We start from the raw sequence: 26,848 nt of genomic DNA, 5'->3' as shown, positions 1-26,848 counted from the left end.
GAGCAAACACTCTTATACAGCAATTTGAGGGAGGTGGAGGCAAGGGAAGATGCTCTACCCACTACACCGTACAGGACGGCCTCCAGACACAAACGCCGAGGACGTTGAGGCTGAGAAACACGGGTCCTTTCTGAGACCCCTTGCTCAAAACATCCATTCCCCCTGTTCAATCCCTGCTGTCTCCATGGCAAAGGGCACTTAACAATGGGCATTTAAGTGGCTGGATCCCCTTGCAGTCCAAAGGACTCTCTAGAGTCTTCTCCAACACCACAGTTCAAAAGCATCAATTCTTCAGCGCTCAGCTTTCTTTGTAGTCCAAGTCTCACATGACGACTGGAAAAACCATAGCCTTGACTAGTCGGACCTTTGTTGGTAAAGTAACATCTCTGCTTTTTAATATGCTGTCTAGATTGGTCATAACTTTCCTTCCAAAGAGTAAGCATCTTTTAATTTCATGGCTGCAGTCACCATCTGCAGTGATTTTAGAGGCCAGCAAAATAAAGTCTGCCACCGTTTCTACTGTTTCCCCATCTATTTGCCATGAAGTGATGGGACCGGATGCCATGATGTTAGTTTTCTGAATGTTGAGCTTTAAGCCAACTTTTTCACTCTCCACTTTCACTTTCATCAAGAGGCTTTTTAGTTCCTCTTCACTTTCTGCCATAAGGGTGGTGTCATCTGCATATCTGAGGTTATTGATATTTCTCCCGGCAATCTTGATTTCAGCTTGTGCTTCATCCAGTCTGGCGTTTCTCATAATGTACTCTGCATATAAGTTAAATAAGTAGGATGACAATATACAGCTTTGACGTACTCCTTTTCCTGTTTGGAACCAGTCTGTTGTTCCACGTCGAGTTCTAACTGTTGCTTTTTGACCTGCATACAGATTTCTCAAGAAGCAGGTCACGTGGTCTGGTATTCCCATCTCTTAAAGAATTTTCCACAGTTTGTTGTGATCCACACAGTCAAAGGCTTTGGCATAGTCAGTAAAGCAGAATTCGATGTTTTTCTGGAACTCTCCTGCTTTTTCTATGATCCGATGGATGTTGGCAATTTGATCTCTGGTTCCTCTGTCTTTTCTAAAACCAGCTTGAACATCTGGAAGTTCACAGTTCGTGTATTGCTGAAGCCTGGCTTGGAGAATTTTGAGCGTGACTTTACTAGCGTGTGAGATGAGTGCAATCATGCGGTAGATCTGGACTTACTGTTTTGTATTTGTCAGCAATCACTGGGGACTGGAAAAGTCTGTTCACAGTGGCCCAGAGTGAAGCCTTTGATAAAATTTACCAAGAGATGGTGGCTGGGCTTCCTCAAGCCCTATTCCCATGGGAATGATGGCCTCATATTCCTGGATTGGATGTAAATGCTGAATATCCTGATGTTCTTGTGTTCAAGCATGCTCATAGGAAGCAAACTTTTATCCTACGGTTCAGTTACACACTTCATTGAAAATAATCCTGTTCCAAGAATACTATTTCATACTAGGTGGAAGTCATATAAAATTAAAAGTTCAGTGCCAGAAATGAAGTTTTAATGTAATACATACACACACCCACCACACATGCATACACAAAAAAGAAAACCATGTTCCTTATTAACTGTAAGCTACTGCTGCTTCAAAAAGTTACATGAAATTTCAAACACACAGAATAAGGGGGAAAAAACCCAGTATTTAAAAATCCATGTGAATTCTGATTTGTTAAGAAATAAAAGTAAAAGGCTTCCAGGTGGTCTAGTGGATAAGAATGGGCCTGGAACACAGGCTGGATCCTTGATGGGGGAAGATTCCACATGCCCTGGGGCAACAAAGCCGGTGAGCCACACAGAAGTACTGAGCCCACACTCTGGAGCTCATTGAAACACTTCTAAAGCACTAGTGTGGGGGGATCCTGATGATCAGCTTGTGCACAGTTCTCTGGCTGATGGTGACACAGCAGGGTCATGTCACATGGGTTAACATTATCAGGCCTTAGGTTGCAGACTTCCCTTGTGGCTCAGATGGTAAAGTGTCCGCCTACAATGCAGGAGACCCGGGTTCGATCCCTGGATCAGGAAGGTCCTCTGGAGAAGGAAATGGCAATCCACTCCAGTACTCTTGCCTGGAAAATCCCAGGGATGAAGGAGCGTGGTAGGCTACAGTCCATGGGGTCGCAAAGAGTCGGACAGGACTGAGTGACTTCACTTGGTCACTTGGTCTTGGTCTTAGGTTGCAGGAGCCCTGGGGCTACACGTTCATCCTCATCAAGTATTAATAGTCTGTCCATTTGGTGGGGAAGGGGGTTCACAGCTGCAAAACAACTCAGCAAATGTGCATCAACTACTACGTGGGGACTCCCGACGGGAGCTGCAGCAGAGGCCGTGGGGGAAGGCCTGCCCCTCCATCATGGGGTCCTGCTTGGTTACACTTCCAGAAACGGCACACACTATCTGTGGGTTCTCCCTGACACACAAACTCACAACCACAAAAACTGGGATGTACAGAGTCAGTATTTTAACCTCTGTGGACCAATGTCTGTGGCCGCTACTCAGCTCTGCATCGTCCAAAAGCAGCCACACATGACGGGTGGAGGTGCACAGGCACACACACTCAAAATTAGTTTTCAAAAATAAGTACATAAAAAAGTTTCCACACAGGTTGTTGTTTAGTCGCTCAGTCGTGTTCGACTTCTGCGACTCCATGGACTGTAGCCTGCAGGCTCCTCTGTCCATGGGATTCTCCAGCAAGAATACTGGAGTGGATTGCCATACCCGCCTCCAGGGGATCTTCCCGACCCAGGGATCCAACCACAGTACCCTGCATCGGCAGGCGGATTCTTCACCACTGAGCCACCAGGGAAGCAGTACACAACCACAAATAGTGGGTTACGTACACACAACGCACAATCGCAACCCGGCACCCGCACGCCCACATCACAGGGCCGAGCTCACACCTCCCATCGTCTCAGTCTCGCGGTCCCCTTACGCGCCGCCACAAGAGGGCGCCCGCGTCCCCACGGGGCCCACACGCAACCGCGTCATCACAAATCGTGGAAACAGGCCGCAGAGGCTCCTGGGAAGTGTGGTCCGAGTCTCGAAAGGCGCCGCGCAAAGGACTCTGGGGCAGTTCGTTCTGCCAAGTCGCAAACGAGATTCCACCCTTGTCCTGGAGACCCATCCCTTCGCCCCTCTCCCGGGTCCACTCGACTCTGGGTCAGACAGATCGGAGCCACCGTGAGCCGGGATCCCGCAACCTCAAGTCACGAGGCTTCTGGGAGGAGCAGCCTGAGCTCGCGGTGCGCAGGCGCCAGCGAGCGCGTTCCAGGCCCCGGGTGAGCCCGGCTCTACGGCTCTTTAAGCCCTGGGGGCAGAGGGAAGGGTGTTAGGACGGAAAGCCCCCGGACAGGAGCGTGTAGGTATGGATGCCCAGGAGGGCAGCGAACTGGGGAGACTGGGTCTGGCTGAAGGGACCAAGGCAGGACCTCAGCACCTGAATCCGTCTGCATGATCGCCTAAGGACTGCTACAGGTGGGGCCCCTGGGAGCGCAAAGCGCACCCTGCACCTGCGCGCTTTGGTGCAGGGGCGGGGCCTCGGGCGGGGCCACGCCCCCAAGAGCGGCTCGGATTGCGCGAGCGTGCCTGCCGCGGCCGGCGTGTGAGGGGCGGGGCCTCAGGCCGGAGCCGGTGGGAGCGCTGAATGAACGCCTGCGCGCCGCGTGGCTTTGTTTAGGGGCGGGGCCTCGCGCGCTCGGGGACGCCCTGGGGGCGGGGCCGCGGCCCGTCGACGTGTCCCGCGCGTGACGGGGCGGGGCCCGGCAGCGAGGGCCCGGGGGTCTCGCAGGGGACTGCGCAGGCGTGGGGAGCGAACGGGGAGCCAGGGGCGCGCTAGGTGCCGGCGCAGCTGCTGTGGTCGCCGCCCGGACGCGACCCGGGAGGACGGGGTGAGTGTGGGTGTGTGTCTGACTGAGCCTGTGTGTCTGGGCGCCCGCCACCGCCCGCGGGGCCTTGTCTGGTCGTGTGGTGACGGAGTGTGAGATGAAGGACTCTGTGTGAAGCGTGTGGTGGCGGCGCCGTGCTGTGAGGGGAGGAGGGCGTATGGTGGCGTCTCTGCGGGTCTGTGACGGAGCCGGCCGTGTGGGGACGGGGACGTGCGTCGGGCCCGCGTTCGTGTGTCCCCGCGAGGTCTGTGGTGGTCGTGCGAGGAAGAAGCGACTGCGCCTGTGGGAGGGCGCCGGGGGCGGCGCGTGAGTGTGGCTGTGCCGCTGGAGCGCGTTCGCGTGCGTGACCATGTAAGTGGCCGTGTGGCGCTGTCTGGCGTGGCTGCGTGGTTTGACCCGGTGGCTGTCCGGCGTCAGCGGCCCTGCGGTTGTGCATGGGTGGCGGTGTCACGGCGCCGTCGTGCTGCCCCTGCGGCCGCGGGAGGAGGGTCCCCGTGGGGAGGACGCTGCGCGGCTTCGCAGGCGTGCAGGCTTCTGGGTACAATCGGGTGATGACAGCACCCGCGTCGGCGCTGGGACGGTTACCTGGGGTAACGCCGTGAAACCCGAATACCCAGGACGGAGCGCGGCTCAGCCCGGCGCGGGCGCTGGGTGTTTGCTGTCGTCCTGGTGGCCGTGTGCCCTTGTCCCCGCCCTGAGGTGGGGGCACAGTGGGCAATGCTAGCGGAATCTTCGTCTCTGAACTTGAGATTGGGCGGCCATCCTGGAAGCTGAGGAGCTGAACCCTTCTGGCCCAGTTGCTCCTTTGGGTCTGTTACTGCAGTAACGCATCTGAAGGGAGGGCGGAGTCAGCCGTGGTTTCCCAGGTGGCACATGCTGTAGATGCAGGTTCCATCCCTGGGTCAGGAGGATCCCCTGGAGGAGGAAACGTCAACCCACTCCAGTGTTCTTGCCTGGAAAATCCCATGGACAGAGGAGCCTGGTGGGCTGCAGTTCGTAGAGTCAGAAAAGAGTTGGACAGGACTGAGCATGTGTGCGCGCGTGCGCGCACACACACACGCATGCGGTCTTCCTTGGTCTCTGGGACCTGTGACTGCATATGGTTGTGTGTTTGCTTCCTAACAGTGTAGCTTGGGGGACTCTGGGACTTCTGGTTCCATCCCTCAGTCGTTGTGTGATTTGCGGAGAGGTCACGAATATTGCCCCTGGCAAATGGAGATAGTAGTACTGATCTTATGCTTGTGAATGTTAAGTACTGGGTTGGCCAAAAAGTTTGGGTTTTTCTGTAAAATGTTATGGAAAAACTCGAGTGAACCTTTTGATCAACCCAATGGAAAAGTGCCTGACACAAGTAAGCAATATATAAATGATAATTGCTTTATTAATAGTGCAATAATTGCAGAGATTTCACAGAGAATAAAATCCACACAGGAAGAAAAGCAAAAAGTGGAGCCCCAGGGAAAGGGTTTCAGGTCGGGAGGTAAAATAACCTTAAAGTCTAGGTCAAGCTTACATTGAAAATTTTTTGGTGAGGGTCCTGGGAGGGCAGGAGCAGAGGGTCTTCCCAGATGGAGCTGTCCCGGGGGAGCGCTTGCGGTTGCCATCCAAGATGGGAAGTGGCAGGAACTGGGGAGAAGTAACACAGAGATCTGGAGACATCTGTCAGCCTGTCCAGGGCTTCTCAGCTTTGGCACTTTGGATGGTTAGGGCAGATAGTTTTTTGTTGGAATGGGGTACCGGGGAGGGCTATCCTATATATTGTAGGATATTTAGCATTATCTCTGCCTTCTACCCGCTAGAAGCCAGTAGCACGCCCTGCTTCACCAATTTTGACAAGCAGACATGTCTCTGGACACAGCCTGGCGTCCTGTGGCGGATACAGTCCTCCTAGTCAAGAACTACTAGTGTACAGGAGCATGATGAGGGCACACCATGAACGTTCTCAGGGCCTGAGGGTGGGCGGGAGAGGGAGGGGGCTCGAAGAGAGAGGGGGTAGAGGGATATTGTTGTGGAGATGAGAAAGAAGGAAAGGGTATCTGTGGCCTGCAGCCTGGGGAGGCTCTGAGAGGCATCCCTCACTCAGCATTCAGATGCCTGCTGTGGGCCAGGCTGACAAGACAGACTCGGTTTCTACTCATCTGGTGTTTGCATTTAGTAGAGAGAGGAAGTTAAATTTATAGCAGGTGGCAATAAGTGTCTTAAAAAGTAAAGCAGGGTGAAGGGATAATATGGTGACAGCAGGTGCATTTTCAGTTTTCACACCAAGGCTTCCTGTGGACGTCTCAGTTAACTCCAAAGCCAGGAATGACTCCTTGGAATTCTTTTTTTTAAAGATTATTGATTTATTTACTTATCTTTGGCTGCACTGGTTTCCATTGCTGCTCTCGGGCTTTCTCTGGTGGTGGGGAGCAGGGGCTCCTCTAGTTGCAGTGCGCCGGCTTCTCACTGTGGTGGCTTCTCTTGTGGCAGAGCATCCCAGGCTCTAGAGCACGGGCTCAGTAGTTGTGGCACACGTGGGCTTAGTTGCCTTGAGGCATGTGGGATCTTCCCGGACCAGGGATTGAACCCATGTCTTGTGCATTGGCAGGCACATTCTTAACCACTGGACCACCAGAGAAGTCCGTCCTTGAAATTCTTTGATCAGGGAATATAAGAGTTTGAGCTTATCAAAGACTTTCTTCTCTCCAGTGCTCAGGTCTGGGCTTCAACAGGGAGATCTCTGGGGCTCCAAGACTGGGGCAGTAGTTCTAACCTGTGGCTTTGCATAGAGTAGAAATCTTAGAAGATACGAATAAGACATGCTTGGACTCAGGTCCCAGAGATTGACTTGATTATTCCGGCATCGGGCCCCGCCATCAGTTTTTAATTAAAAAGACTCCCGAGAGATGACTGTGTACAAACAGGGTTGAGAGCTACGGCTGTAAGAGTTTGTGGGCTCTTCTGGGGCTTCTCAGTATAAGAGAAATTAATTGATGGCGGGGAGGGAAGAGGAGATACCAGTGACCGGTGCTTCCAGTATCTTGTCAAAGGCAGTCCTGACCGCTGCACTTGGCTGCAGTAGGGACATTCCTAGCCCCATCCCATTTTAAGTGAGGAAGTCAAATCTATTCCCACGCCCAGCAGAGAAAATGGCGGGGCTGGCATTCAGGTGCAAAGCCTGTGTTTTCTGTTCAGCTGTGTTTGCGTCTTTGGAAAAAGTACCTTCCTGTATCCCTGGTATCTGGGGCTTTCAGGTTCAGGGTGAGAGTGAGCTTAAAATACTAGACAGGTGGTACAGCAGGAACAGGCTGGCTAAACAGAGGCAGTGAGACTGTGCCTTTCAGGTGTGTCAGGACCCGTCCCCAACTCGACACCCAGCAGAGCCCCCCGGATCACGGGGGTGCTGTGCCCAGAAGGGAGGCATGCCACTGTCCAGTAACTTAAAAAATTATTTCTTATTTTTGGCTGTGCTCGGTTTTCGTTGCTTTGCGCAGGCTGTCTCTAGCTGTGGTGAGCAGCCGGCTTCTCATTGCCGTGGCTGCTCTTGTTGCGAAGCAAGGCTCTAAGCATGCGGGCTTTGGTAGTTGCAGCATGTGGGCCCAGTGGTTGTGGCTCAAGGGCTCATTAATTGTGGTGCACAGGCTTAGTTGCTTCATGTCATGTGGAATCCTCCTGTACCAGGGATCGAACCTGTGTCCCCTGCACTGGTGGGCAGATTCTTATCCCCTGCGCCATCAGGGAAGTCCCACTGTCCAGTAACTTGTGTGTGTGTGTGTGTGTTTCAGCAAAACTTTACAAAAATAGTGGCCAGATTTGGCCCCCACACTGTATTTCATGGACCTCTGCCTTAGACTATGATTTTTCCACGAGGTCTTGGACACAATGCTCTGTTGATTCCCCAGGCCATGGCTGGGCCTTGGGGAACCTAGGTGGGGTAGGGAGGACTTCAGAATTCTCTTTCTTAGGCCCGCTGGAGGCCGAAGCACTGGGCCAGGGAGGTGGGAGAGAACCAGGGCGGGCAGGAACCACGGGCTACCATGAGCTCATCTTAGGTAATGCTGATTCCCAGGTTTACTCAGGAGCCACGAGCTCCCAGTCTGTGGGACATCAGAGTCACCCAGGGCACTTGTTTAAAAACTTGGGGCCCCTGACCTCAGACCTTTCAGGAGGTTCGGTGAATCTGTGCTGGGGGTTCATCGAGTCTGTTCTCTCGGGTGGCCAGGATGGCCTGGCTTCCACATGTGGTTCCACCTCTCAGCAGAAGTGGGGCTGGTGAGGGACAGAGGGGAGCGTGATGACAGTTTAATAGGCCAGTGCTGTCCTTCTGCAGGTGGGGCAACAGTCTGTAGAGAGACCCGACTTGCCCAAGGGCACTTGGAGCTGATGTCACTTTTCATCTCGGGTTTCTGGCAAGTACTAGTGGGGGGAGGGTTGCAGGTCGCTGAGCAGGAGTCAGATAGATGGTCCAGGGAATGCTTTTTGAGAGAAGTTCTTCTCTGCCTCCTGTGCGTCCAGCCCTGGAAAGATGGTGGCTGGGCTGAGGGCTGAGACTGAAGTCCTCTGCATGAGGAGGTGGGAGGGGGCTGGTGCAGCCCACACGCCCAGGGCTGGGGCCCATGTCCCCTCATGGGCCCCGGCCCCACTGTGCTGCCCGAGTTCCTGAGGGGAGAAAGCTGGAAGCTGGAGGATGCAGCCGTGCCTTCTCAGGAGCCCAGGGAGGGGTGGCCTGGGAGAGTAGGCCTGGGAGCTGTCGAAGGCCACCAGGTCCACGTTTGTCCACATGCCGGACGTCGTTTCGTGTTTCAGGCATAGGCCTTGAGGACCTGTTGTGCGGGGCCTGACACAGCTGGGGGCTGGCTGTGATGAGGGCACTCTTGAGTCCTGAGGACAGATGCCAGCTTCGGGGTCCAGAGGGACAGAATCCGCCCTCCCCACCATTGTCACCAGGCTGGAGGGGAGCTTGTGGTCAGAGCCCCAGCTGGGAAAGGAGAGAGTTCCAGAATGTGCCAAGAGCCTGACCACAGGCCCCAGACACGAGGTCCTGGAGACGCCCGGCTCCAAGCACCTTTTGAGAGCCGAGGAGGGGCCGGATCCGGAGGGCAGTCTGTGCGTGCGGACCTGGGCACTGTCCGTCCTGCCATGGGGGCCATGTGCCCGCCGGGAGGTGTCCAAGCCACAGGTGCAGCCGCTTTGTTTCTGCCACTGTGCCTTATGCAGAGTGCTCAGGGCAGCCTCGGCGGCCTCTTAGATGTCCTCCTCGTTCTCCCGAAACGGCAGAACGTTCCAGGTAGAGGGCACGCTGGCCCTGCGTGCAGGTGCTGGACTCCAGGGAGCCCGGGAGTGCAGGGCCTGCTGAAGCTTGTGCAGCCACTCCGAGTCCTTCCCCAGCTCCAGTGAGCAGCATGGGGACCCCACGCAGAGACGTGTGACCTCAGGGAAGCCCTCCGTGAGAACGTTGCCATAGCTGGTGGGGTTCGTGACATCCTGGCAGGTGGGCACAAGGCGGGTGTTCTGGTGGGACAGGGGCCGCAGCCGTCGTAGTCTTCGTGCCCAGCAGTGTCATGGGGGTTCCTGGCCGCCTCCCTGCTGCCCATAGTCATGCTGGCCATGTCCTTGCTGAATGGACGGGGCGTAGTGCTCAGGGAAGGAGCCCTGGCCGTGCACCACCAGCAGCGACGTCTCGCCATGGCCCCTGTCGCCCACCGCCACGACCTTTGGCTCCTTCCTGCCTGAGCCGGGGGTGGCAGTCAGGGCTGAGGCTCCGGCCCCACGGTATCCAGAGCCAGGAGCCAGCAACACTGGCAGCAGTGTGGGGTAGAGCTTACCAGTAAGTTTTGAAGCTTGTACTCATCCAGGTTCTAGCCATCCTCATCTTAGGAGCAAGGCTTTAGTGTGGTGCTAAATTAAATTGCACAGCCCTTTCCCACCCTGTGGTCTGGGACTCAGAATACAGGCCCAGTTTAGACCTCTCCCCTGATGTATAGTGGGATCCAGCACTTTATTTTGTGTTATTGTTTCGAAGAGGTGATTGTCTATGCACTTGGCAAATTGTAGATAGGGAAAAGGGAATTTTGAAACCTAGTGACCCAATTCCATTCTTCAGGGACAGTCATTGCTACCAACTTCTTTATTCCATTTCCAGAACTTGTCTGTGCCTTTTCACTCAAGTATTCATATCCTGTTTTTTTTTCTCCTAAGCATTTTCCTCTACACCTATTCTCCATCATTATACCATGTCTTGGAAATCATTTCACACACGACAGGCTCAGCAGATCTCTTGGCCTCCTTAGAGCTGACATCGTGGGCCTGATTGTTCATTCTGTGCTCCGGGCACTGTCCTGAAACTTATAGGATGTTTAGCAGCGTCTCTTGTCTCTGCCCATTAGATGCCTAGAGCACCTCACCCCTCAAGCTGGGACAACTACAAATGTCCCAGACATTGCATCTCCTGGGAGCAAAATTACCCACAGTAAAGACCCACTGGTGTAGTGCTGCCTTATTCCTTGTCAGGCTGCTTGGTGCCCCATATGTGCATGTAGCGTTCACTCCTTTTCTTACTGATACGCAGTTGTTTCCAGGCTCTTGACAGGTAGTTAATCATAATGGGGAGAACCTTAGTATTCTATTACAGGTTAATCACTAAAGGGCCATTGCTTGTAAGCTTAAGTTACACACAGTGGCCCATCTCCGGGAACTCTGTCTGCCAGGTAATGAGCATGGAGGTAAAATACCTTTGTTTAGGTCTCTGGAATCATCCTGACCAGGGCCACCTGTGAATGACTGCAGGCAGGAAGAAATTAACGCATCCCTTTCAGAGGCTGACTGGAACCAGGAAATGTTTGCCTCTACTCCCTCCCCTTTTCGCATAAAAGAAGCCTGAATTCTAACTCAGGCAAGGTGGTTCTTTGGGACATGAGTGCGCCACCTTCTCATCTCCTGGCTTTCCAGATAAAGTCACTGTTCCTTGTTCCAGCAGCTCGTCTCTTGGTTCTTTGGTCTGTCATATGCTGAGCACTGGAGCTCGGACTTAGTAAGGTAATGATAATGTAAACACTAACACTTGTTTAGCATTGGTGCTCCCCTGAATTCATTGAGTGTTTTCATTCATTTAATTTTCACAGCAGCCCTGTGGAGTTGTCCTGGTTATTTTCCTCGTTTGGCTGTTGAGGAAGCTAAGGCCCAGAGAGGTCAGGGAGGGCATTTGAGTCACTCAGGAAGTGGGTGGCGAAGTTGGAAGCTAAACCCAGACCACCTGGCTCCAGATGCATGCCCTCCACCGAAGCACTGCCCTGGCTCCTCCTGCAAACCCTGTCATTTTACACACACGCAGGAATGTCCAAAGACGTATCAGAAATACCTGGGTCAAACAGTATGTGCACCCTCAGTCTTAGGCGGTATTGCCAAGTCACCGGTCTCTCTAAGCAGCCCTGTGTGAGAATTCTTGCCGCAGCCCTCTTGGTGGGTGTCAGGCGTCCTTGGTGATGCTTGGTGTATACCAAATTAAAAAGGAAAAGGAAGGCGAGAGATAGCTGTGTGCCTGTAGTTGAGGGTAACTCAGGTCAACTTCTGCCAGCTTAGGGCGAGGCAGATTTGTGTTTACCCCATTGTACAGATGAGCAGACTGAGGCTCTATGTAGCTCTCCCACAGCCAGTAATCGGCAGAGGCAAACTTCGAATCCAGAATTATCTAACGACAAACTGCTGTTCTTTCCTCCCAGCTGTGCCGAGTTCCTTGGAGGAAATTACTTCGTGGACAAGAATCACACACCTTCAATTCACGGTGTGTGACAAGCACAAGCAGCTATGAGAAACCACAGGATGGACGCCATGCCACTTCCTGGAGCAGTCCACTTGACTTGAGGAACCAGAAAGGAAGAATCTGGTAAGTGACTTTTAAATACAGTTTTTATATTAACACAGATTTATCATGATGTGGAATGCAAAAGTCATATGGTTGTTGCAGGAAAAAAAAAAACAAAAAAACAGAAGACTTCAGGAGTTTTATGTGTTGGGCAGCTGCTTTGGGGTGTTCTCAGGCTGCTGAGTTAGACATTAGCCCTCCTTTGCTGTGCAGGGATGTTAGTCAGAAGCGCTTAGAGGCCGCATGGCAGTGGAGTGCTGGAGCTGGCCCACCCCGGCTCACGCAAGCCCGTGGGGCACACGTCTCCCCAGCCTCAGGTTCAGTGGCATCAGTTCGATATCTTATAGCACACTCTGATGGCAGTCTCTACACCATAGAAATCGGCAGACATTGCAGACTACAGCAGCGTGTACGTGACCTTCCTGCAGCAACCATAAGTTCGTTCTCTGTGAGTCTCTTTCTGTTTTGTAAGTAACTTCTTTTGTGTCATTTCTTTTTAGATTCCACGTGTAAGGGATGTCAAATGGTATTCCTCCTTCTCTGTCTGACTTCACTGAGTAGAACACTCTCTAGGTCCGTCCGTGTTGCTGCGGATGGCATTGTCTCGTTTTTCTAATGGCCGAGTGTACTCTACTGTATGTGTGTCCACATCTTTGTCCGTTGCTCTGTCGGTGCACATGTAGGTTGCCTCCATGTTTTGGCTGTTGTGAGCACTGCTGCAGTGAACGTTGGGTGCGTGCCTCCTTTCAGGTCATGTTCTTCTCCAGATCCATGCCCAGGCCTGGGGTTGCAGGGCCACATGGTAGCTGTACTTTTAGTTTTTTAAGGAACCTCCATACTGTTCTCCATAGCGGCTGCACCAGTTTACATTCCCACCCATAATGTAGGAGGGTTCTCTTCTCTCCACCCTCTCTTTAGCATTTATTGTTTGTGGATTTTTGATGATGGCCATTCTGAGTGGTGTGAAGTGATACCTCACTGTAGTTATGATTTGCATTTCTCTAATAATTAGCTATGTTGAACATCTTTCATGTGCCAATTGGCCATCTGTGTGTCGTCTTTGGAGAAATGTCTGCTTAGGTCTTCTGCCCACTTTTTGAGTGGGTTGTTTGTTTTGATGCTGTTAAGTATCATAGTTCCGTTCAGTTCACTCCCTCAGTCGTGTCTTGACTCTTTGCAACCCCATGAATCGCAGCACGCCAGGCCTCCTTGTCCATCACCAACTCCCAGAGTCCACCCAAAGCCATGTCCATTGAGTCGGTGATGCCATCCAACCATCTCATCCTCTGTCATCCCCTTCTCCTCCTGCCCTCAATCTTTCCCAGCATTAGGGTCTTTTCCAGTGAGTCAGCTCTTCGTGTCAGGTGGCCAAAGGATTGGAGTTTCAGCTTCAACATCAGTCCTTCCAATGAACACTCAGGACTGATCTCCTTTAGGATGGACTGGTTGGATCTCCTTGCAGTCCAAGGGACTCTCAAGAGACTTGTCCAACACCACAGTTCAAAAGCATCAATTCTTCGGCACTCAGCTTTCTTTATAGTCCAACTCTCACATCCATACATGACCACTGGAAAAACCATAGCTTTCACTAGACAGAACTTTGTTGACAAAGTAATGTCTCTGCTTTTTATTATGGTGTCTAGGTTGGTCATAATTTTGCTTCCAAGGAGCAAGTGTCTTTTAATTTCATGGCTGCAGTCACCATCTGCAGTGATTTTTGAGACCCCAAAATAAAGTCTGTCACTGTTTCCACTGTTTCCCCATCTATTTGACATGAAGTGATGGGACCAGATGCCATGATCTTAGTTTTCTGAATGTTAAGTATCATAGCTGTTTGTAAATTTTGGAGACTAATCCCTTACCAGTCACATTGATACAGATATTTTCTCCCAATCTGTGGGCTGTCTTTTTGTTTTTTGTTTCCTTTGCTGTGCAAAAGCTTTTGAGTTTGAGTAGGTCCCATTCCTGGAGAAGGCAATGGCAACCCACTGCAGTATTCTTGCCTGGAAAATCCCATGGACAGAGGAGCCTGGTAGGCTGCAGTCCATGGGGTTGCTAAGAGTTGGACACAACTGAGTAACTTCACTTTGACTTTTCACTTTCATGCGTTGGAGAAGGAAATGGCAGCCACTCCAGTGTTCTTGCCTGGAGAATCCCAGGGACGGGGGAGCCTGGTGGGCTGCCGTCTATGGGGTCGCACAGAGTCGGACACGACTGAAACGACTTAGCAGCAGCAGGTCCCATTCCATTTGTTTTTGTTTGTTTTTATTTCCATTTTTTTGTGAGATGAATTGAAAAGATATTGCTGTGGTTATGTGAGTGTGTTCTGCCTATGTTTTCCTATAGGAGGTTTATAGTATTCAGTCTCACGTTTAGGTCTTTTTTGAGCTTATTTTTGTGTATGGAGTTAAAGAATGATCTAGTTTCTTTTTTTTTTTTTTTTTTTTACATATGACTGTCTAGTTTTCCAAGCACCATTTGTTGAAGAGACTGTCTTTCCAACATTGTGTAGTCTTATTAATAATACATTTTAAAACTCAACACAGTACATCTGACATATTACCTTTTCAACTTATAATCAATATAAACAATTACCCATGGGATTTTTTACATTCTATTTTTTTTCATACTAGGTCTTTAAAATCATGTATTTTATGGTTATGTATTTTATGGTTAGAGTGCACCTCAATCCAGACACTTAATTTTTATTGGAGATATTTGATCTATATTTAAATTTTGTAAAATTTATTATTGGAGGGTGGTCCCTGTTGGCCTAGTGGTTAGGATTCTGGGCTTTCACTGCTGTGGCCTGGGTTCCATTCCTGGTTGGGGGGCTGAGATACTCCACAAGCCACATGGCATGGCCCAAAGAAACAAACCCAAACTGTTCCAGACATACTTAAAAGCTTTACAGTAACTGAACTAAGGATCAGTTTTTAATCTTAGATTAGTGATAAATTGTAATTTGATGATTCTAGTAGTTATCATTTTTATAGTTTTAATAATAAATGAATTGAAATAAAATAAAATGAAACAGTTTCTTATTTCCAGAACTCAGTGTCCGCTGGTATTCATGTTGGACGAGACAGGTACAGAGTGACGGGGTGATAGAGGGCCTCCCTTGGAGGTGATTCTTGACATCTCAGCTCTTACTCTCTCACCCTGGTGCACACCATTGAGGTTTCTCTTCCAGATTTCTGCGCACCTGTCTAATGAGCCCCTTCTGCAGCTCTTGCTTCCTCCTTCATACCCCACCAACACACGTTCATAGTATTGGCCACATAGCCACCAAGAAAAATTTTTGTTAAATGTTAAGTCAGTCACATCATTCCTTTACTCAACTACCATCCCTCCTCACACCTTATCACACTTAGATCAGTTCCATACTGCTTGTCACCCCCTTCATGACCCGGCCCCTCCTGACCCCAGTCACCTCAGGCTCACCATTTCCCCGCTCTCTCATGCTGCTTCCACTTACCATCCTCTGCCCTCCATACGCTGGCATGTGCCCGCCGCAGGCCCACCATCTCCCCGCTCTCCCACGGTGCTTCTGCTCACCTGCATTCTCTCTGTCCTCCACACGCCCAGCGTGTGCCTGCTGCAGGGCTCTTGCACCTGCTGTACCTCTACCCAGAATGTCTTTCTCCCCGTGCCCAGGTGACTCATGCGTGTGCTGCAGTCACACCTCGGCTCCGGGTGGCCTCTTCTGAGAGGCCTCCCCCCCGCCTGCCCCTCCTTCCCTGCTCAGGTCCAGTTTCCTTCACAGCAGGGATCGCGGCTCACGCTGGACTCTGTGTGGGCCTGTCCTCCCTGCTGAAACGTAAGGGACCGAGAGCAGGTGCATCTCTGCTCTGACTCTGCTCCCCCGCCAGGCCCTGGGACAGCTCCTGGCACGTGGCAGGCACGCCACAGCTACTTGTCAGCTGAAGAGCAGGTGTCTGCCCCTTTCACTGTCTCCTGACCTGGCGCCTCCTGTGATCTCAGGAATAGACGGTGTTGGCTGCAGCTTCTCCCTGGTGCTGAGAAAGGGCAGCAATGTTTCAGACAATGCTCTGACTTACCCGGTGTGTGTGTGTGACCAAGGTGTGGGCCTGGAGGCTGTGGGCCCTCCCGATGGCGCAGGCAGTCTCACGGCTTCTCTTCTCCCCCAGGTTCACCTTCTCAGTGCTCTTCCCTCCTCCAGCTGTGAGCCCTAAGACAGAGGAGAGGATGCCTGCGGCTCGGGGGAAGTCCAAGTCCAAGGTGAGCACTGCTCTTCCTTCGGGAAAGTTCTTCTGCCTTGTAGGAAACCATTTCTTTCCTTCCAGCCCCATGAAGACGTGGTCCCTGGTTTCCTTCCATCACCTCAGAGGGTGGGAGCGTGAGTAGGGGCCCCCTCTCCTTTTTTCTCAGTGTGTGCATGACCTTTCACCTATGCATTCAGCATCTCCAGGGGCTCTGCCTGTCTTCCCTCCCCAGAGAGAAGGCCAGAGACACTGTGATTTCTCAAGGTGGACATGAGTGCCCAGGTGGGACCTGCTGGGGCAGAGGGCTAGATGTTGTCCTCCAGAGTTAATCTCTAATGTTGCCGTTGTTTCTACTTATACAGCCCGTATTTACGAGGAGGAAACTTCTCTAACTTTGCGAGACTTCTGACCCTGTTGGTATTCAGGTAGAGTTAGTTGGACCCAGGCCAGTGAGGCAGCCGCCTATGATAGGCATGTTTCAAGATTTTAGCAGTCAAGCAATTTTCTACAGTAAGCCTCCTGAATGCAGTTTCTCATAATGGACACTTTTGCCCTTTAAGTTGTGTGTATTCATTCCCCATTGCTGCAAACTTGGCCATTCAAGACAGCATACAGTTATTTTCACAAGTTTGTGGGTTGGGGTTCAGACCCAGCTTGGGTTAGCTGGGTCCTCTGTTTTGGGTCTCACAAGAGTGAAATCAAGCTGTCCGCCAGCTGTGGTCCCATCTGATGCTCAGGGTCCTCTTCTGAACTCAGTGGTTACTGGCAAAATTTCATTCCTTCTCCTCTGCTTCCCGAGTGGCTCCCTTTGTCCCATCTTCAAACCAGCATCAACAGGTCCAGTGCCACTCATGCTGCAGATCTCCCCGACTTCCCTTTCCGCTTTCCTCTTCCGCCAGCTGGAGAAAATCCTTTGCTCCTGGGGGCTCCTGTGATGACACTGAGCCGACCTAGATAATCCAGGCTACTTCCTTCTATTTCAAGGTCAACTGATTTAACCTTGATAACATCTGCAAAAATTTTGCCACGTATAATGCACTCACATCTGGTTAGGGACATGAATCACAAGCAGGACTGCCCAGACTGAACCCCAGCTTCTCCATTTACAAGCTGTTAGACCTCTAGTAAGTTACCTCACCTCTCTCGGCCTCAGTTCCCGTATCTGTACCATTGCTGTGGTCCTCTGGGCAGTGCCCCAGTCACTGCCTAACATGGGCTAGTGCATGCAGGGTACCTAGAAGAATGCCTTGTCTTTGTCAGTGCCATGTAAATCCAAGTTGATGTGCAAGTTGATGGAACAAAACCTTTAACACCAGCTGTATCATATTGCATTGTGTTTTATTTATTACAACTGCCCCTTTTGATCTCAGAACCTCAGTGTTTCCTTAATAGAACCCTGGCATCATGTGTCTTCCATGTTTGGAAGTCCCCTGTTTTCTCCAGCCGTGTGGCAGCACAAGCCCGCAGTGAAAGGACATCTGCTTTTCCATTTCAGGCACCAGTGACATTTGGGGATTTGGCCATCTACTTCTCCCAGGAGGAGTGGGAATGGCTGAGCCCCATTCAGAAGGATCTGTATGAAGATGTCATGTTGGAAAACTACCAGAACCTGGTTTCTCTCGGTAAGGCTCTCCTGCTCCCATGATACACAACTGGACTGTTGAGGGAGATGAATCAATTAGTCAGGGAAATAGAAGCCACTCCAGTTTGGCTTTTTTTTAACAGTTTTATTGAGGTATAATTCACCCATGTGAAGTATACAGTTCAGTTGGTTTTTTAAGTGTATTTACAGACTTGAGCACCCGTCACCATAGTCAATTTTAGAACATCTTCAGTTCAGTCAGTTAGTCGTGTCCAACTCTTTGTGACTGCATGAACCACAACACGCCAGGCCTCCCTGTCCATCACCAATTCCCGGAGTTCACCCAAACCTATGTCCATTGAGTCGGTGATGCCATCCAACCATCTCATCCTCTGTCGTCCCCTTCTCCTCCTGCTCTCAATCTTTCCCAGCATCAGGGTCTTTTCGAATGAGTCAGCTCTTTGCATCAGGTGGCCAAAGTATTGGAGTTTCAGCTTCAACATCAGTCCTACCAATGAACACCCAGGACTGATCTCCATTAGGATGGACTGGTTGGATCTCCTTGCAGTCCAAGACTCTCAAGAGTCTTCTCCAGCATCTTCATTACCCCCCAAAGAAAGCCTGTAACTATCATCAATCACTTTTTTATTTACCTGTGCCAACTAACGCCCCCAGATTAGGCAAACACTAAACCATTATCTACTTTCTGTCTATGAATTTCCCTATTCTTGGTGTTCCATAAAAATGAAATTAAATATGTTGTCCTTTGTGTCTGACTTCTTTCATTTAAGGTAATATTTTTGAGGTTCATCTGCATTGTAGCATGTATCAGTACCTCATTTCCTCTTCATGGCCAAATAATATTCCACCTTTTCTTTTTCCATTCCCCAGTTGATAGGCATCTGGGTTGTTTCCACTGTATGGCTGTTATGAATCTGCTGCTGTGAATGTTCATGGACAAATTTTTGTGTGGGTGCATATTTTCATCTCTCTTGGGTGTATGTCTAGGAGTGGTAGGTACTGGTCATATATCAATAGTAACTATATATATAACCTTTTGAGGACTTGTTTTTGAGAGAAATAATTTAAAGAATTGACTTTTAACAGGTACTATTAAAAGGTGAATATTGGACGCTGAGGTAACAGATGGTAACTGCAGGACACATCATCCTAGGGCTGGGAGGACAGAGGGAAGAGTTTGGAGTTTTAAGGACTTTGGGAATAGGACTCAGACTTCAAAAGGAGAGGGGAGCACTGCCTGTTTTGTTTATCCTGCTGAGGGGGCAACGTGAGGCTCGTTCTGGGAGCCACAGCGGAAGAAAGCAGAGCAGAAATGAGGCTCGTTCTGGGAGCCACAGCGGAAGAAAGCAGAGCAGAAATGAGGCTCGTTCTGGGAGCCACAGCGGAAGAAGCAGAGCAGAAATGGAGACCGCCAGTGCTGCTATTGGCGGATGCTGGCAGGGAGCAGCGGGCGTGGGAGTGTGGGCTACAGCAGACCAGAGGGTGCGGGCTCGCCTGTGGGGAGACTGTCACCAAACGACCAGCCTCGGGAGTTCTGCTCCAGCTCCTCCCCAGAGTAGTTGGTTTTGTCAACTTAGAGGTGAATAGCTATGCTGTCTATGACTGACCTTTCATCCTTTTCTCCACCTACCCTTCACATCCTCTGTGCTCCTTTTGCATGAATAAACCCCATTTCTCTTGAGACAAAGCCTGATTCTAATAGCTGTGGTGCCCACATCATGCTCAGTTCCAGTGTTTTTCCTGTGTTGCAGGACTTTCCTTTCGGAGACCAAACGTGATCACCTTATTGGAGAAAGGGAAAGCGCCCTGGATGGTGGACCCAGTGAAAAGACGCCGGGGCTTGGGTGAGTGCCTTCCATCATAAAAGGGCAACATCTTTAAGATAATAGTTGAGAGCCACTTTCTCCACCTCAAAGACCCCAAGGTTGTGCAGAAAACTCAAGTCTCTTCAGTATGTGTCCCCAGAGGGAGAATAATTAATATTCAACAAGCCTCTCACTAGGTATCTGATATTCTTTAAAAAAATAAATTATTTATTTGGCTGCTGCTGCTAAGTCGCTTCAGTCGTGTCCAACTCTGTGTGACCCCATAGACGGCAGCCCAGCAGGCTCCCTTGTCCCTGGGATTCTCCAGGCAAGAACACTGGAGTGGGTTGCCATTTCCTTCTCCAATGCATGAAAGGGAAAAGTCAAAGTGAAGTCGCTCAGTCGTGTCCGACTATTAGCGACCTCATGGACTGCAGCCTACCAGGCTCCTCTGTCCATGGGATTTTCCAGGCAAGAGCACTGGAGTGGGTTGCCATTGCCTTCTCCAATGCATGAAAGGGAAAAGTCAAAGTGAAGTCGCTCAGTCGTGTCCGACTATTAGCGACCTCATGGACTGCAGCCTACCAGGCTCCTCTGTCCCTGGGATTCTCCAGGCAAGAGCACTGGAGTGGGGTGCCATTGCCTTCTCCCTATTTGGCTGTGTCTGGTCTTAGTTGTATCATGCTGGATTGCCAAACAGACTCCCTAGTTATGACACACGGGCTCCAGAGCTCACAGGCTTAGTTGCCCCGTGGCATGTGGAATCTTAGTTCCCTGACTGTGGGTTGAACCTGCGTATCCTGCATAACAAAGTGAATTCATAACCACTGGACCACCAGGGAAGTCCTTGATACTCAGGTTCCTCCCAACAGCTCTATAAGGTAGATCCTCTTATTATTCCGATTTTATAGATGAAGAAACTGAGGGCCAAAGAAGTTCAGTGACTTGCCCAAGTTCACCTAGCTGGGAAGTAGCACCAGAGTTGGGATTTGAACCCCAGCTTCTGGTCTCAGAAGCTCAGGTTTTAATAGCCTCATCCCCATCCTGCTTTGGTTTTCATATTTCCCTTCAGAGAAAGTGTGTGTATTCTGACTTCTCTAGTGATTGTATTTATAATGACCTGACTTGCATCATTGTCTTCATTCCTTAAAAAAAAATTAAAAATCTTTCCCATAAGCGTTTATTTTGACTGCTTTTCAAGAACTCATTTCCTTCTCTAGTATTAATAGATTCTTCTTTGATTGGTTAAATTATGGGTTTTTAAATTTTGTTTTGTTTTTAGTTCATTTTTACAGCTATGAGTTTAATTTTTTAATTGTAAAAAGCACATAACATTAAATTTACCATCTTAACCATTTAAATTTAGTTTTTATTTATTTATTTTTTGACTGTGCTGCTTGGCTTGTGGGATCTTAGTTTTCTGAGCAGGAATTGAACCTGTGCCCTTGGGAGTGAGAGCATCGAGTCCTAACCACTGGATTGCCAGGGAATTCCCATCTTAACCGTTTTTAAATGTACAATTAAGTATATTTGCATTGTTGGACAAGAGGTATCCAGAACTTTTTAAGTATTGCAATACTGAAACTCCATACCCACTAAATACTAATTCTTTCCACCTCACCACTCAGCCCTTGGTATGATTTTGACTACTATGGATACTTCATATGAATGGAATCATGCAGTATTTGACCTTCTGTTACTAGCTTTTTTCCACTTAGCATAATGTCATCAAGGTTCATCCGTGTTGTAGTACATGACAGGATTTTCTTTTTTAAGGTTACATCATATTCCACTGTGTGTATATACCACGTTTTCTTTCTTTATTCATCTGTTAGTGGACATACGGGTTGCTTCCACATCTTAGCTACTGTGATTCATGCTGCAGTGAATACGGGTGTACAGATAAATCTCTTCAAGATCCTGATTTCAATTCCTTTGGATATATACCCAGTGTTAGTATTGTTGAATCATATGGTAGTTCTGTTTTTAAGTTTCTAAGGAACCACCATACCATTTTCCACAGTGACTACACCATTTTTCATTTCCACCAGTAGCACACAAGGGTACCGGGTTCTGCTAATCCTTACAGCACATGTTTTCTGTTTTTTGTTTTTTAATATATATATAGGCTGTTTTTATGTTGTAAGATGATATTGTGGATTTAATTTACATTTCTCTAATGATTAATGATGTTGAACATCTTTTAATATGTTTATTGGCCACTTGTCTGTCTTCCTTGGAGAAATACCTATTCAAGTCCTTTGCCCATTTTTTTAACAGGGTAATTTGTCTTTAAGTTGTGGAAGTTCTGTATGTATTCTGCACGTTAGCCCTTTATCGTATATGTGATCTGCAGTATCTGTAGGTTGCGTTTCCCTGTACGTTTGATGTGGCCTCACTCTCTTCTTCCGTTTGTTGCCTGTGCTTTTGGTGCCAAATCCAGTGTCCTGAAGCTTTCCCCTGTGTTTTCTGCCGAGGAGCGTAATAATTTTTGGTCTTACGTTTTAGGTCTTTAGTCTATTTTTGACTTAGTTTTTGTACATAGTGTAACTAAGGGGTCCATGTTCATTCTTTTGCAAGTAGGTACCCAGTTTTCCCAACACCATTTGTGGAAGAAACTGTTCTTTCCCCTTTGTGACAGTCTTGGCACCCTTGTTGAAAATCATTTGACCAGATATATGAGACTTTATTTCTGGGCTGTCTGTTCTCTTCCATTGGTCTGTATATGTCACTGCCACACCATCTTAATTATTAGGAAGTCTAAGCATCCTTCTTCATTTCTCTCTTTCAAGAGTGTGTTGGTTATTCAGGGTCCCTTGAGATTCTATATGAATTTTAGGACTTTTTTCTACTTCAAAAAATTTTACTGGGATTTTGATAGGGATTGCAATGAATGTGTAGATAACTTTGAGTGGTATGGGCAGTTTTACAATATTAAGTCTTTCAATCCACAAGCATAGGATGTCTTTCCATTTATTTATAGCTTTCATTTCTTTTAGCAATGTTTGTAGTTTTCAGTGTCTTTCATCTCTTTGGTTAAACTTACTCCTAAATATTTTATCCTTTTTGATGTTATAGTAAATGGGATTGTTTTCTCAATCTCCTTTATGGAGTGGTCATTGGTAGTATATAGAAACAAAACTGATTTTTGAGTGTTGATTTTATATCCTGCCACTTTACTGAATTAATTCACTTATTAATTCAAATTAATTAATAAATGTTCAAACTGTTTTTGGTGTGAAATTGAGGTAGTTCCTTCTGTTCCTAGCTCACTGAGTGTTTTTTATCATGAAAGAGTGATGAATTTTGTCAAAAGCTTTTTTTGCATCAGTTGAGATGATCATGTGGTTTTGTCCTTTAATTTGGTGATTGTGATATATTACATTTATTTTCCTACGTTGAACTATCCTTGTATTCCAGGTATAAATCCAACTTGCTCATGTGTATGATCCTTTTAACGTACTGTTGAATTTGGCTTGCTAGTATTTTGTTTAGGATTTTTGCATAAGTATTTAACAGGGATATTGGTCTGTACTTTGATTTTCTTATGGTGTGTCTTGTTTCGGTGTTAAGGTAATGATGACCTCATACAATGAGGTAGTAAGTATTCCCTCTGCTTTTGTCCTCTGAAAGAGATCATGGAGAATTGGAATGATGTCTTCCTTAAATGTTTTGTATATTTCACTAGCAAACACACATGGGCCTGGTACTTGCTGTTTGGGAAGGTTATTAATTACTGAGTCAGTGTTTAAACAGATGTGTGCCTATTCAGATCATCTTTTTCTTATGTTTAGAGTTTTGGCAAATTGTGTCTGTCTATAGTTTACCTTCTGCCTTTCCCGGACATTTCCTACAATAAAACCACATGTATCTATTGAACAGTTTGTGGAGTTTAATGTGGTATATGTTGTTGTTGTTCAGTTGCTAAGTCTTGCCCAACTCTGTGACCCCGTGGACTGCAGCATGCCAGGCTTCTCTGTCCTTCACTGTTTGCTGGAGTTTGCTCAGGCTCATGTCCATTGTATTGAGTCAGTGATGCCGTCCAACTGTCTTATCCTCTGTCACCCCCTTCTCCTCCTGCCTTCAGTCTTTTCCAGCATCAGGGTATTTTCCAATGAGTCAGCTCTTCGCACCAGATAGCCAAAGTACTGGAGCTTCAGCTTCAGCATTTTCTTTAGGGGTTGACTAATTTGATCTTGTGGTCCAAGGGACTCTCAAGAGTCTTCTCCAACACCACAGTCCAAAAACATCAATTCTTCAGCATTCAGCCTTATTCATGGTCCAACTCTCATATCCATACATGACTACTGGAAAAACCATAGCTTTGACTATATGAACCTTTGTCAGCAAAGTGATGTCTCTGCTTTTTAATAGACTGTTTAGGATTGTCATAGCTTTTCTTCCAAAGTATATGGTATATATTTATTCAATAATAAAACCTTTATTCATTTCAAATTGCACTTCCGTGAATTTGTTATTAAGTATTTCTATGAAGTCCTTACTATGTTAAAACTATAATAAAACACTCAAAGAGTTGTTACTCTAATTATCATCATTGTTATTATTTTGACTGATAATTATTGCAAACAGCTTCATTTTTTTAGCACAGGAAAACAAACTGAATTTCTTGATGTCTTTCAGACTTAGGGTCTAAATGTGAGACCAAGAAGTTACCTCCAAATCAGTGCAACAAATCTGGGCAAAGCATCTATCAGAAACCAGTTTCCACGCCACAAAAAGTTCCCACAGGAAAGAGAGGCTGCAGGAAAAATTCAGTCCTAATAAAACGCAAGAAAGTACACTCAGAGAAGAAATCTTTAAAATGTAACGACTGTGGGAAGTTCTTTAGTCAAAGTTTATCTCTTAAATTCCATCAGAACTCTCATGCTGGGGAGAAGCCTTATGAATGCAGTAGTTGTAGAAAAGCTTTCAGACAGATCTCATCCCTCATTCTTCATCAGAAAATCCACAATGGAAGGAAAAGCTTTGAATGTAATAAATGTGGGGAAAGCTTCATTCAGAGAACATCCCTGCTCCTACATGGGAAGATTCATGGTGAAAAGGAAGTCTTTGACTGTGGGAAGGCCTTGAGTCAGTGCTCATCTCTCAGTATACATCAGAAAATCCACTTTGTTGAAAATGTCTACCAGTGCAGAAAATGTAAGAAAGCCTTCATTCGCATGTCATCTTTTTTACTTCATAAGAAAATTCACAGTGGAAAGAAAATACACAAATGCAATAAATGTAGGAGAGTCTTCAGTAAGAAATCAGTCCTTGTTATACATAAAAGAATTCATACTGGAGAGAAAACTTGTGAAAGTGAGAAGGCCTTAAGTCCCAGTCTACAGCAGAGAAGTCACCATTTAGAGAATCCTTATAAATGCAGAAAATGTGGGAAATTCTTTAGTAGAATTTCATCCATTATGCTTCATCAGAGAATTCATAATTCAGAGAAACCCCACAAATGCAATAAATGTGAGAAGATATTCAGGCGGCTTTCAACCCTTATTCTACATCTAAGAATTCATAATAAAGAGAAACTATACCAGTGTAATAAATGTGCGAAGGTCTGCAATCGGCATTCATCCCTTATCCAACACCAGAAAGTCCATACGAAGAAAAAGAAACTGTTTGAATGTAAAGAGTGTGGGAAGATGTTTTCTGGAACTGCCAACCTTAAAATACATCAGAACATTCATTCTGAAGAGAAACCCTTCAAATGCAATAAGTGTAGTAAAGTTTTTGGCCGCCAGTCATTTCTTATTGAACATCAGAGAATTCATACTGGAGAAAAACCCTATCAGTGTGAGGAGTGTGGAAAAGCCTTCAGTCACCGCATCTCTCTTACGAGACATAAGAGAATTCATAGTGAAGACAGACCCTATGAATGCGATCAGTGTGGGAAGGCCTTCAGTCAGAGTGCACACCTCGCCCAACATGAAAGAATTCACACTGGAGAGAAACCATACACATGCAAAACATGTGGGAAGGCCTTTAGCCAGCGGACATCCCTCATCCTCCATGAAAGAAGTCATACTGGAGAGAAACCCTATGAATGTAATGAATGTGGGAAGGCATTTAGCAGCGGCTCTGATCTTATTCGGCATCAGAGAAGTCATTCCTCGGAGAAACCCTATGAATGTAGTAAATGTGGGAAGGCATACAGTCGGAGCTCATCCTTGATTCGACATCAGAATACACATTCTGAGGAAAAGGCTTAAGATCGTTTTAAATATGTAAAAGCAGAGAGGGAGGCCAGCCAAGTAGCAGAGACAGAGGCGTGGGAAAATGCATGTCTGTAACACAAACTGTAAAAATGGGGCAGTTTGATTTTGTGTCCCACTTTGAAAGCCAAAGAACAAAAGTCATTGGTGATTTGACTGGAGGATCTGAAATCAACTGAAGCAGTGACTTTATCATGTATGTTAGTTTCAAAATAACAAGCTCAGATGATTGGGTCAGTCATTTTTAATGAAGAGCATTCTTCATTTGATAAAAATAACTGATACTTTATTTCCATCGTAACTTTAAAGCCATTTCATTGGTCATGTACAACAAAGTAAATTGTAAATCCATTTTTCTGGATGGATCTGTGAGCCTGACTTAAGGTCATGTGAAGAAAGAGTTTGAGTTTGTCCTTTAGAAGTATCACAGAAGGAATTTTCTCACAAACCAGGGTGCCATTTTTAGCTAACAGTAACTTGTGGGTGAGAATAAAGAAGACTGAGTAAAGAGATAATAGCACTCACAATTGTGTGGAGCGATAGAATCATTACCATACTGTCTCTGTCGATATGAAGATATATGATCTTCATGGTGTGAAAAATCTAACAAGCCTGGGACAAGCTAATGGGGAAAAAACAGGATGTACTGAAGAATGAGGAACTTCAGAATGGGGAGAAATTATTGTTTTGTTTGTATATGAATTTATATTTATATGAATAAACATTGGTATTTTTATGTAAGAACACTGGTGTGCCACAAGTGATTGGTGGAGAATGGGATGTCGTGGACTGAATTCATGTTAAAAACGTAACCCCCAATGTGACTGTATTTGAATTGAGGCCTTTGGGGATATAGTAAGGGTTAGATGAGGTCTTGAGGATGTGGTCCTCATAATAGGAATGGTGTTTTTACAAGAAGAGACACCAGAGATCTCTGCTGTGCGAGGACACAAGAAGTCAAACTAGCCCTCACCAGCATCCAGCTGTGTGTCATCCTGACCTCGGACCTGCAGCCTCCAAAACTGTGAGAGATGAATTCTACATTACTCAGTTTATGGTGTTTTGTTATGGCAAACTAAACTAATACATGAGAAAAACCCTGCATTTATGTGCCAGGCTCTTAATTCTTGTCAGCTGTTCACCATATATACAATAGTGTTCAGTCCTTCTTTCCAGTTTGTGCAAAATATATAAGAAATAAAATCAGAGTTCTTTTTTGGAACTGGCTTATATACA

The 26,848-nt window shown here is 47.5% G+C and overlaps 1 protein-coding gene and 1 pseudogene across 4 annotated transcripts; one reads left to right on the top strand and one right to left on the bottom strand.

The window, feature by feature from the left end:
* Positions 1–3,107: 3,107 nt before the first annotated feature.
* Positions 3,108–26,848, top strand: ZNF667 (zinc finger protein 667). Of its 4 annotated transcripts, none has more exons than XM_027513994.1 (6): positions 3,108–3,308; positions 11,612–11,775; positions 15,906–15,996; positions 17,476–17,602; positions 19,335–19,427; positions 24,030–26,848. In XM_027513994.1, the coding sequence occupies exons 3-6, from the start codon at positions 15,964–15,966 to the stop codon at positions 25,607–25,609; spliced, it is 1,833 nt and encodes a 610-aa protein (XP_027369795.1). In that variant the 5' UTR covers positions 3,108–3,308; positions 11,612–11,775; positions 15,906–15,963; the 3' UTR covers positions 25,610–26,848. The 4 variants fall into 4 exon arrangements, with proteins under 4 accessions (XP_027369795.1, XP_027369798.1, XP_027369799.1 ...); XM_027513997.1 differs by having other exon boundaries at positions 3,108–3,504; XM_027513998.1 differs by lacking the exon at positions 3,108–3,308 and adding an exon at positions 3,370–3,392.
* On the bottom strand, positions 7,612–15,281 carry LOC113875794 (annotated as a pseudogene).

The sequence above is a fragment of the Bos indicus x Bos taurus genome, chromosome 18 (assembly GCF_003369695.1).
Source record: "Bos indicus x Bos taurus breed Angus x Brahman F1 hybrid chromosome 18, Bos_hybrid_MaternalHap_v2.0, whole genome shotgun sequence".
Lineage (NCBI taxonomy): Eukaryota > Metazoa > Chordata > Mammalia > Artiodactyla > Bovidae > Bos > Bos indicus x Bos taurus.
Note: the sequence above shows the minus strand (reverse complement) of the source record. Positions and strands in the feature narration are given on the sequence as shown.

What these genes read in the sequence shown, in the direction of transcription:
- ZNF667 (XM_027513994.1), top strand. Translation starts at nt 15,964, where the DNA reads ATGCCTGCGGCTCGGGGGAAGTCCAAGTCCAAG. An exon ending in CCAGAACCTGGTTTCTCTCG is followed by an intron (nt 17,603 to 19,334) that starts GTAAGGCTCTCC and finishes CCTGTGTTGCAG; the next exon opens with GACTTTCCTTTCGGAGACCA. An exon ending in GAAAAGACGCCGGGGCTTGG is followed by an intron (nt 19,428 to 24,029) that starts GTGAGTGCCTTC and finishes GATGTCTTTCAG; the next exon opens with ACTTAGGGTCTAAATGTGAG.